Source organism: Alexandromys fortis, unplaced genomic scaffold (genome assembly GCF_014885135.2).
Source record: "Alexandromys fortis isolate MF-2015 unplaced genomic scaffold, M_Fortis_MF-2015_v1.1 scaffold_171, whole genome shotgun sequence".
Classification (NCBI taxonomy): domain Eukaryota; kingdom Metazoa; phylum Chordata; class Mammalia; order Rodentia; family Cricetidae; genus Alexandromys; species Alexandromys fortis.
Genome location: NW_026068066.1, coordinates 2842688 through 2853210, shown reverse-complemented (window position 1 = coordinate 2853210; position 10523 = coordinate 2842688). Strand labels below are relative to the sequence as shown.

The window sequence follows — 10523 nt, the reverse complement described above, 5'->3', positions numbered from 1 at the left end:
CACCCACATGGCCACGCCCACCGCGTAGCCGCGCTCTCGAACCCACCGGCTGCTGCGAGTTCACGCGAGATTTCGGCTGTCCTAGTCAGGCTGCAGCGGGCGGGAACGGTCTTTTCGGCGTGGTGGAGGAGGAAGACGCCTGGGTTTGCGTTGGGAACCCGGTCTGGCGCGACCGAACGGTGGGGGCCGCGGGTAGAGCAGGCCGGGGCTCTTTGTCGACTGTCCTCACGGAGTCGGCACTGAGGTCGGGCGAGGCGCGGCGGTTGGGGCTTTGGGCCCTGCTCGGGGCCTTGGCAGGCCGCGCAGGCTCCCGGTCGCTGTCGGGAGGTACCGAGGAGAATCCGGCCAGGAAGGTCCTCTAGGTGCCTTGTGCTCCCTGCCTACATCTCTTAGCGCGCTTAGAGGCTCTTGTCGGTCAGCCCACGGCGTGTCTTCGCACCAGTGGCTTGACACTCAACACGTGGCCTCCAAACTTAAGATTCACAATTGGAAAGCGCCATACAGGTACGATTGGTTTCGAGATAGGTCGCTGCAGTGTAGTTTGCAATTACCTTAGAATTTACACACAGATATATTGTTGGTACAAACGGCCTAAGTTGTTACATTTTGGTTTTTGGAACCTGCCCAGGAACTAGCACTTGTAGACCAGGCTGGCCTCGAGCTCCCAGAGTTCCACCTTCCTTTGCCTCCTGAGTGCTGGGATTAAAGGCGTGCACTACCACCAGCCAGGCTACATTGTTTTGATGGATTAATTTAAACAATTGATGTCTAAAGTCTTAGTTACCTGGTTTTCTTATGGGTTCTGATTAGTTTAGATCTAGAATTTGTGTAGCCTAGAATAATGTTGAAGCTTTTTTTTTTTTGTATGTGCTGGTGTTTTGCCTGCCTTTTATGTGCACCACGTGCGTGCAGTGCCCAGGGAAGAGGTCATCGAATTCCCTAAAACTGGTTGCAGCTGTCCACACCCCTTGGTGGTTTTTGGAGGGTTTCTCTATTTAACAGGCCTGGTGCTCTGGCATCTGCTTTGTAGATCAGGCTGTAGGCGAACTGAATGCCGTCTGCATCTGCCTCCCGAGATCTGGGATTAAAGGCATGCGCCGCCACCACCTGCCCAGTTACAGCCCTTTTTAAGGGTGCTGGGAATTTAATTTCGGGTCCACTGAAGTGCAGCCCAGTACTCTTAATGCTAAGCCATCTGTCCGGACTCACCCCAGAGGTTCCTGTGTGTTCTTTCTTAGGGATTACAGGCCTGTGGGCGTTTTGACCAGTAGTTTAATTTTGCACCACAATCTCAGTAATGATGCTCTTGTTTCAGCCTTCCATGGGTACTCATTGGAAGTAGTAATACTATATTAATTACTGTGTGTCAGGCTGGTGGTAAAGTCACTGAGGTGCTCTTGTTAGGTAGATTTAAATAGAGAACAAACTGCATTGGAATGTGCTTTCTTATGCCTGGATTCCTGGCGGTGTCCGGGAAGCCAAAAAACATACCATATCATGTAGCTGGAGTTAAGAGAGTTGTGAGCCACCGAGTGTGATCTAAAGTGGACTATTCTCAGATTGATTTTTATCTGAATTCACGTGGTGGTATGGTGTGTGCTTAACTTTAATGAAGAGTCTTGGATGTTGGGGAAGGTGCATAACACTGAAATTTGTAATTGCAGAAAACTGGGTAAGGCAGAGAGGAAGTGATGGCTCAGTCAGAAGAGAACTCTGTTGACTGCATGACACCTGATGGAGCTGACAACACTGGAAACCACAGGTAAGGCAGGTGGTGGGTAAACTTCTAGATTCAGTGCACAGTTCGATTTATTTTGAGACAAGGACTCAGTAGGTGACCACTGGTGGGCTCATTCAAATGACAATGCCTATGCCCCCAAGAGCTGGGATTAAAGGCGTATTAAGACACGGGACATATTCTTATTTTAGGATAACTGCATTTTTTTCTGACGAAATTGGCTTTTGTCCCATAGGTAGTGCTTTACTGGTTAAGCAGATGATTTGTGGAGCTTTTCTCTTAAGATAAAGTTAAACATTTAACAAACTGGTGCTTTAAATATGATGGCTGTACTAACTGTACTTGGTCCATTCTAAAATGTTGGGTATGATTTGAGGGGGCTGGCTTTTGAAGGAAGGTACATTTAAACTTTGAACATTTTCATCCAATTTGTCTTAAGTGTACTTTGCCTACAGTCTGTATCATAGGAGTTCTTGGTTCTCCAAATAGGAGAGGTCGTTGAGCTCCTTCAAGCTGTAGTTGTAAATACTGCCTGAGCAGCCACTCATGAATGGGAACTGTTTCTAGTGATAAGTCAGTAATGCAGTTTATTTATTTATCTATTTTAGTGATGACTCATCTGAAAGCTTATTTAAAACACAGTACATTCCTTTACCCACACAAAAGCAAAGAAAGCCTACTGCAAAATGTGTCATTTCACCTGCGAACATTGAAACCGACTCTTCAAGTGACTCCTCTATAGAACCAAGGCCTTTGACTTTAAAGGCCATTTTTGAAAGATTTAAGAAAAAGAAACGGAAAAAGAGGAAATACAAGCCAAAGTCGAGACCAAGGGAAAGACCACCTGGAATAAAGAACACTAGAAAGCCTAGGAGGTCACAAATAGATGTGAAACAAATTAAAGACAAAGGAGCTGTGCTTCCATTCTTAGAATCTGAAAATGGAAGAAAACCCTTACCTTGGAAGAAAATTTTAACATATGAGGTGAGTCATTTCTCATGTATGTGGTAAAATTAAATGGGGTTGTTGTCCCCCCTTCCTCTTCCAGTCAGGGATTCTCTGTAACAGCTCTGACTATCCCAGAACTTTGTAGACTAGACGACATGGTTTTTTTTTTTTTTTAGTGTGCATACAGTTTCAGAGAATGATGTTCCAAGTGTTCTATGCAGAAAAGCCCTTTATCTTGTCTCAAATACTCTCAAGTATACCATGCCCAACTTTCATTTCAGTAGCCCAAGTCAAACCTTTTCAAAGTAAGGAGGCATCACATCCTCAAGTCCATTTTTAGAAGTGCCCAAAGGGCTGGAGAATAGGAACATAGAGGATGCTGCTTGCTAGCTGGTCATGCATTGAGTCCAGCAGCCTTTGCCCAGAGAATGGTACCGCCCACAATCTAAGCAATCTACACTATAATAGGAGCAGTCCATCAGTTTGGGACCACTTCCAAGGTGATTCTGACCTGTGTCAAATTGAGTTAAAGCTAACTAGAACAAGGGATGTATGGAGAGTTACATAGCTGAAGAACATTTAAGGACACAGGGTCACAGCCATCTCTAACCCCAGTGATGCGCCCTTCTGTTCTCTGAGGGCACCAGGCATGCATGCAGTGCACATGTAGGCAGTCAAAACACCCATATACATGAAATCAGGAAAATTTGAGTACCCAGATATTACGTTTTTAAAATATTTGAGTATTAAGTGTAGAAATGCACATATTCCTTTGGAATTTGTAAACAGAAAGGATTAATGTCATTCTTTTCATGTATATGCATGTACAGCCTTAGCATAGCTTGCCAATTTAGGTTGTCCTTCTATTCAGCTTGTTCTTGGTACTGTCTTACACCTTCCAAGTCTGGAATTATAGTAGAACCACCTTGTATACTCGGCATTTACATGGTTTCTTTTTTTTTTGTTTCTCTGGCTTTGGAGCCTGTCCTGGAACTAGCTCTGTAGACCAGGCTGGTCTCGAACTCACAGAGATCCGCCTGCCTCTGCCTCCCGAGTGCTGGGATGGTGCTGGGCCACCATCGCTGGGCCCCATGGTTTCTGTTTCCAAATCTGGTCCACTTGATGCACAGTGAGCCATCTCCCAGCCCCTTGTAGAATTTCAGGCTTTATTATATTTAAGGAATTCTGTTTTCTAACTTGAAGCAAGCTGTTGCAAGAGGATTTTTTCACCACATTGAAAAACTCAAGTATGAGCACCATCTTAAGGAATGCTTAGAACAAATGCATGCTGGGGAAGATTTAGAAAAGGAAGACTTTGACAGCCGGAGACACAAGTACATGGATGATGATGGTCCTCTTTCTCCCATTGACGAGCCATTGTAAGTTGGATCTTGAAGAATAATTTGTTCCTAGGCTTGGTGGTTTGTGCTTTTATTTTTAAAGGTAACTTAATGTGCAATTCCACATTTAGCTATATAGCTTTGGCTGGGCTTGAACTCATTGCCTCTTTTCCAAGTGCTAGTGGTAAAGACATGTGACCTTGCTAGACTAACCATCCACTGATCAAATGCTGAAGCAGTAACAATAATTTCCATCACATTTAGGATTGTTTGTGTTAAGTAGATGCACAGGGATATTTATTATGCACAGGATATTATGTATTCCTTAGAGTATAAGTCTTTGTAGCATCAAAATATAAGGTATGTGATATATGTTTTTAATGTTACAGAACAGAAGACGAGGCAACAAGTCCTGAGTCTGAATGCGATATCAAATTGGTTGTAAGTGATCTTTATTATTTATGGAATGTAGAAGTTTTTTTTTTTTTTTTTTTTTTTTTTGCCAGGGACAGAAGAGGCAGCTTTATTGTAGAAACGCTGGGCCTGCAGGTTTAAAATAGGAACAGACTTTCAAGTGCACACCAGTCCAGACTCCCCTGTTCATATCCGAACCCCTCTCCAGTTTCTCACATGTTTGTCCTCCGCAGCAATCACTTCCTTAGGGTCTCAGACACAGGAATGTAGTTGTATACAGTTGCTTCTATAAAAATTTTGTTTAAACTTAACATAGGAGACATAAGAATGGAAATACCCAAGGATATTTGATACTGAGCTTTTTTTCTATTGCTGTTCTTAATGCTTATCCCCGATGTTGGGATTCAAAGCTCAGGGCTATGCATTTACATTATGACAAGGTACTCATACTCAGGGTGTGTTCCTGCAATCATGTGTGGAGGCTGGAAGTCAGTATCCTTTCTTAATTTTGTCAGATAATATCAATGACCCCTGAGATCACAGACCTGTGGATTAACATCCTAGCACCTTTCTTGCTATAGGCATGACTCCATTCTTAAGGCTTTTTTTTTTGCTTAAGAAATTATTACATATTAGTGTTTTGCCTACAGACATGTCCATGTCTTATAATCTGGGGAGGTCAAGAAGAGGTCATATTTCCCTTGGAACTGAAGTTAAACACATGCTGGTGCTTGGAATTGAATATTAGTCTTCTGTTAGGAAGATAAGCCAGTGTTCTTATCTCTGCACTTACTAAAATGCTTTGTAATTAACATTTAAGTGGTCTGATAGATATGTGGACTGACATGAGAAAATACTGTAGATGTTAATTTGGACTTTGAATAAATAGATGTAGCCCTCATCCACCTGTCAGTGGTGAGCTTAGTTGCTAACAGTTATTTTTTTTTCTTTAAATGTAGCAAAACAGTTGCTTCATAATAAGCTCAGAATTTCCAAAGAGAAATTTAGAACAAAAGAAGACTAAGAATCTGCATTCTCTAAAAAAAACTAAGGGTAAACATAACCGCACAAGACAGCACACGGAACAGCCTGGAAAGGAGATGTACATCTGACTTATCAAAGAAGGTAAAGAACACTCAGAAACAGTGACTTAATAGCAAGACATGACTACAGGTGTTTCATTTGGCAAGTACATGAAGAAAGGACCCGAGCCAGCTTGCGAAAGAAGCCACAGAGGACTGGGAAAGCAAATACTTAGGAATTTCTTTTTAGAGCTTGGATACTGGAACATTAAAAACAATTGTGATATTGATCTATTGATCCTGGAAGAAAAATGCTAATAGGAAATCTGCACGTCTTTCTGATTTCAGGAACCCCAGCCCAGTGACTGATTCCAAACAAAGTTTTTAAAACAGAATCATATCTTTGTGAGTGTTTGCATGAATGTGTGTATACATCCTAGTATATATATCAGGGCTCTTGGAAATGGAATTTACAAGATGGTTATTAACCAGCCATCTTGTGAGGTGAGGGATGTAAGCTAAATCACAACCTCTAAGAATGCTCTTCTGTGAACAAACTTTTCATACCCTCTCTCCCAAACACAGCTCCAGGATGCTACAACCCCTGTGTGCTAGCTTCTGACTAGGTGTGTAGTTCTTTAGTCAAAAAGAGTGTCTTCCTCTAGGATGCTTCATACATCCTGTGGTCACACTGTAAAGCTGGCTTTTGTGTCAGATTTCTATGGCTTTGGGCAGCACTTGTATATGTTTTTGTTCAACTGGTGGACAAAGGCAGGTTAGACAGGTGCAAAAATAAATCCTCTTTTGCAACCCAGAACTCATTGTTCAATATGAGTTTTGATACATACAAGAAGGAATATATATTTAATTCAGCATCAAGGGATTATGGTATTGATGAGGTTAGTTCTTCACTATCCTGGACTTTTGAGGCATAGGTATCTAACATGATGAATGTTTCTTTTTTAAAGGCTTTATGAAGTCAGAATTGAAGATACCCATGAAGGGATGTGTGTTTCAATGTAGTAAGTGGCATATTGTCAATTTATATCTTCAGAGTTGTGTGAAAGGGGAGTGCTCCAGCCATCAGTAAATCCTGGAGCATGGTCAAGCATGAATATTTAGAAACAATTTGAAATGAGAAGTTTAGCAGGTGAAAGCTATAAGGCCTCATACTGAAGTTAAAATATTACCTATAAACATTCTGAAACATATAATTACTGCAGAAGTTTGTAACGTTAATCTCTAAAAGAGGTGGTAGCAGAAACCTTTAAACCCAGCACTCTGGAGACAGGCGGGCGGGTTTCTATGAGTTCAAGGCTAGCCTGGTATATAAGAGCTAGTTTCCAGGACAGCCAGTGCTGGACAGAGAGAACCCTGCCCTAAAAACAAACCAAAATAAATTAGCAAATAAAGTAATAGTATGTGTACTGGTGATTAGAACAGTTTGGTAAAGAATTCTTACCATGTGGTATACTGATTAGTATTTGAGAACACAGCCCTCTAAGAGCCTAACTGTTCTGTGATGACTTTTTGTGATTTCCTTCAGCTCCTATTTGTAGATGTTCATATGTAGGCTTCACAATGCTTGCTTTTTGAGGTCTATCCCGATGGGGCTTCTCAGTAGCCACACATCGTTGGAAACGCCTCATATAGTAACTTGTGGTTGCTTGACTCACAGGGCTGCTTGTGGTTAGGTCTGTGAAAGAAACTACAAGACATAAGACATCTAAAATGTTTGAAGCAATAATATATCACCTTTTCTTTTAAACTTCAGGCCCTGGTATGCCTTCACAATGATTAGTATGATGTTAGGTAAGTCTGGTGGCACTGTATCGTGGGGAAGTATTGTTACAGTTCAAATGATGAATTGAAACTGTTCAGCTGCTGAATGATACAGACATGAACTAAAACTTAATTCTGATAGAACTGACTACAGCTATTAACTCTGGACAGTGAACTTAGTTTTCATAAATGGAAATCCAATCTTAAAATCTTATGTACTATTCTAGGAATGAGTAAGCAGAACTCTTCAAACACACTGGTAAGTGAAACTGAATCTTGTTAGTTTTTATTGTGTTCTCAGCAAAAACAATTGCTTTATGTATAGACTAGAAAAAATGTTTCTTTGTGCTTTCGTGTCATGCTAAGTGTCTAGAAATGATGTTTGAGTTCTTTAATGATACACTCCTGTATTCCACTCCTGTAATCCTAGGAGTTGGGAGCAAGGATCAAGTTAGAGGCCAGCCTGGGGAACAGGGAAACTTGCTAAGTAGGTAACTCACTAGATGAAGAGCTATCTGTCCCAGAGTACCACAGTTCAGAACCATTGCAGCCAGGCAGTCTTGATAGCCAAACCTGGGATCTCTGGCTTCAGTGAGAAACACTCAACCAGCAATATGTATTGCAGTTCACATAATGCAGATACATTAGGCCAGTTAATGGTTTGATTTGGGCAATTTTCCAGTGGGAGTGGAATGAAGGCTCTGAGATGGAATGCTGCATAAACTGGACAGCTGAAAGGCCATCCGGCCTCCTTAACATGTGGAATGTTTGTATGATTTAGAGGAGATAATGATTAGGACCGTATCATTAGTTTCTTCATTAGGAACACCAGGCTTAGGAATTAGCACTGCATGGTATCTGCACTCAGTAGTCCTTTCCTGCTGATGTGTTCAAAAGACAGTGCAACAGAAATTCACTATCTGGCATCGTTGGTTTCTTGGCTCTGTGCAAGATAACCTGGTATTTCTAATGATACAGTTATTTTACACTGGATATGGGTGCCCTGTGGAGGTCAGAGCAAGTTTGATTGAAATACGGGTTCTAAGCTTGGTGGCATTATCACCTGCTTGATGAAACTACTCTTTTTATTCCTAGGGTGTCAACAAATGAGAGGCCTGGTTTAAAATGGTAAGGCCCCATTTTTGTTTGCTTCTAGATGGTTTTATTTGATGCATAGTGCATGAGACTGAGCCTCATTCTACTTAAGGATGGGCACTGTCAGTCAGTGTCTAGAACTGGTGAATGTGGCTAAATTGAGACACAGGTCATGCTTCCATCACAGTAGATGCATTACAGTGGTGACAATGAGGCCTGTGACATTTGCCCACTATAATCTTGGGTTTGAAGACATGTTAATAGTTCATTTCATAGCAGCTGGAGAGATGGCTCAGTGGTTAAGAGCACTGCCTGTCCTGAGCTCAGTTCCCAGCAACCACATGGTGGCTTACAACCATCTGTAATGAGATCTGGTGCCCTCTTCTGGCCTGTAGGCATACATACAGACGGAATACTGAGAATACTGTATACATTCATAATACTTTCTGTGTTCAATGTTTTAGGTTCCTAATGTAAATTGGTTTGAAGAAGGCACCAGAATTGTTACGGTAAGATGCTAGCTTGAGATTATAGACTGAAATTTGCTGCTCTGGTGGAAAGACACTACCAGTAAGAGATGATGTTGTGATGATAGACAATGTTCAACTGCTCTGAATGGGCTGAGTGAAATAGTCTTTCTGAACATCATCTATTGGTGGGTCTCTCCAGATTCCATATATGCATATATATACACAAAGGATCTTTGAATCTGGTGAATGGTGTTGGAATGTAGCTTACATATGTGAGCAAGACAATCTGGCTTCATAGCCAGAAGCCAAACAGTTCTCCTCCTCCGAAGGGCCATGGTTTCAGACAATATTTAGTGCACGGAGCAATTTGAGATGAGAACTTTCAACACAGATAATTTTGGGCAGTGGATTTTAGGATACTAAATGAGTAACCTCAATCTTTATTATACATTTTTTTCCCACAGGTGAAAAACTGAATTAGTCATGAGTGTTCTGGCTTAAATTCAAGGAGAGATGAGAACAAAAGGCAAGTAGTAGTAGTCATTTAATGTTCTTAGTATGTAATGGTCATTACCAAGGCTTTGAGAATTCAGTTTCTTCTTTGCTGTGGACATGACCATAAAAAAAAATTCCCAATAGGTTTTCTATGTGCTGCTTGGCTAGCAGTTAACCTGTTGGGGACATTTTATTCCTGATGAGTAAATTGTGTTAGAATGCTCAGGTGCTGACCTCTACCTTGTTCTTGTTATACAGGGCTAAAGAGTACAATCAGACAGAGTGAAAGGTGCGTATGCAAGAAACACTTCAAAGAGGGTCATTTCAAAGAGGGCTTGTTGGATGGTGAAACCTAAAGCTCTTTACGCTGTGACCAAAGATTGATGTTCTTCACAGAAGAAGGCAGGCACTTGATATAGTGTTGTGTTTTTCTGAGAAGATAACATGCATTCCCCAAGTCAGAAGCTGTGAGAGCGTAACTTAATTCTTTTTTTAACTCCCTTCAGAAATCTGGAAACCACGTGACTCAGGCTGGAGAGCAATGGAATCAAATCCCTTAAATAAAAATTTATTTACAATAAATAATTTTGTCTAGTTTTATACATGAAACTAAAAGAAAACCCTTTACACAGTTTATAGGAAGTCAGCATGTATTTTTGGTTCGAAGTTTCTCTAGTGTTTTCTGTAGAAGGAATGAAAATTAATTTAGTTTTGTTTGAATTTTGTTTGCTTTTTAGAGGGAAAAACTGGCTCCTGCTCACCTTATGAAATTCTTTTGCCCTTGCTATATTTTGGGCACAGACTTCTTGCTTTGTTTTTTCTTCTCTTTGCTGTTTTACCTCAGCTAACTGCCTGTATAATCTGTAAGAAATGTACATGGGATTAAATGGGAATTAATGGCTAAATAGTACAAGTAAATAACATTGCCCATACCTTAGTGCCCTCTGGTGTATGAGGGCTTGTGTGGTCCTTCTCTCTTCAGGGAGAGGTGCTCTGACTTTACTAACACCCTTCCGGCGGCTCAGGGACAAACCTAAAATTAAGGGATGGGTTAAAGGATTTCTTTAGGTTCTTAATCTCATGTTTTGTAAAAAAAAAAAAAAATAAGTAAACATACCTGTTGTGAGTTGAGTTTTATTCCGCATCCGCATCTCTCTCTGTCTCTGGTAGGATCGCTCCATAAATGTCTTTTTTCTTTTCATTGTGACTGCAAATTTTA

At 41.1% G+C, this 10523-nt stretch overlaps 2 protein-coding genes and 8 non-coding genes across 27 annotated transcripts in view; 9 read left to right on the top strand and 1 right to left on the bottom strand.

The window, feature by feature from the left end:
• Positions 1–86: 86 nt before the first annotated feature.
• On the top strand, positions 87–9695 carry Taf1d (TATA-box binding protein associated factor, RNA polymerase I subunit D). Of its 9 annotated transcripts, XR_007588469.1 has the most exons (9): positions 87–504; positions 1665–1762; positions 2347–2722; positions 3890–4065; positions 4416–4467; positions 5400–5565; positions 5811–5867; positions 6431–6484; positions 7237–9695. XR_007588469.1 is itself a non-coding variant. In XM_050120646.1 (7 exons), exons 2-6 carry the CDS (start codon positions 1692–1694, stop codon positions 5550–5552), a joined length of 828 nt encoding a protein of 275 aa, XP_049976603.1. In that variant the 5' UTR covers positions 87–504; positions 1665–1691; the 3' UTR covers positions 5553–5565; positions 6431–6962. The 9 variants fall into 9 exon arrangements, 3 of the variants coding, with proteins under 3 accessions (XP_049976603.1, XP_049976602.1, XP_049976601.1); XR_007588468.1 differs by lacking the exon at positions 5811–5867; XR_007588466.1 differs by having other exon boundaries at positions 5400–5867.
• Positions 4452–10523, bottom strand: part of Cep295 (centrosomal protein 295) — a 46890-nt gene continuing 40818 nt past the window's right edge. For 7 of the 10 annotated variants that reach the window (XM_050120631.1, XM_050120632.1, XM_050120634.1 and 4 more), the window contains 3 exons: positions 10422–10511; positions 10238–10337; positions 9852–10165 (listed from right to left, as the gene is read on the bottom strand). In XM_050120631.1, coding sequence (XP_049976588.1) covers positions 9877–10165; positions 10238–10337; positions 10422–10511 — 479 coding nt within the window. In that variant the 3' untranslated portion in view covers positions 9852–9876. Of the gene's footprint in view, positions 4727–9851; positions 10166–10237; positions 10338–10421; positions 10512–10523 lie in introns of those variants that run through there. The other 3 variants (XM_050120637.1, XM_050120638.1, XM_050120641.1) reach the window with 3 other exon arrangements.
• On the top strand, positions 6196–6323 carry LOC126487691 (small nucleolar RNA SNORA40). The gene has a single exon (XR_007588475.1). It is a non-coding gene; the product is annotated as a small nucleolar RNA SNORA40 (small nucleolar RNA).
• LOC126487688 (small nucleolar RNA SNORA18) lies at positions 7054–7183 on the top strand. Its single transcript, XR_007588472.1, has one exon. It is a non-coding gene; the product is annotated as a small nucleolar RNA SNORA18 (small nucleolar RNA).
• LOC126487692 (small nucleolar RNA SNORD5) lies at positions 7316–7388 on the top strand. Its single transcript, XR_007588476.1, has one exon. It is a non-coding gene; the product is annotated as a small nucleolar RNA SNORD5 (small nucleolar RNA).
• Positions 8088–8224, top strand: LOC126487694 (small nucleolar RNA SNORA8). Its single transcript, XR_007588478.1, has one exon. It is a non-coding gene; the product is annotated as a small nucleolar RNA SNORA8 (small nucleolar RNA).
• On the top strand, positions 8434–8566 carry LOC126487696 (small nucleolar RNA SNORA1). Its single transcript, XR_007588480.1, has one exon. It is a non-coding gene; the product is annotated as a small nucleolar RNA SNORA1 (small nucleolar RNA).
• LOC126487693 (small nucleolar RNA Z40) lies at positions 8918–8987 on the top strand. The gene has a single exon (XR_007588477.1). It is a non-coding gene; the product is annotated as a small nucleolar RNA Z40 (small nucleolar RNA).
• LOC126487687 (small nucleolar RNA SNORA32) lies at positions 9374–9495 on the top strand. The gene has a single exon (XR_007588471.1). It is a non-coding gene; the product is annotated as a small nucleolar RNA SNORA32 (small nucleolar RNA).
• Positions 9621–9751, top strand: LOC126487695 (small nucleolar RNA SNORA25). The gene has a single exon (XR_007588479.1). It is a non-coding gene; the product is annotated as a small nucleolar RNA SNORA25 (small nucleolar RNA).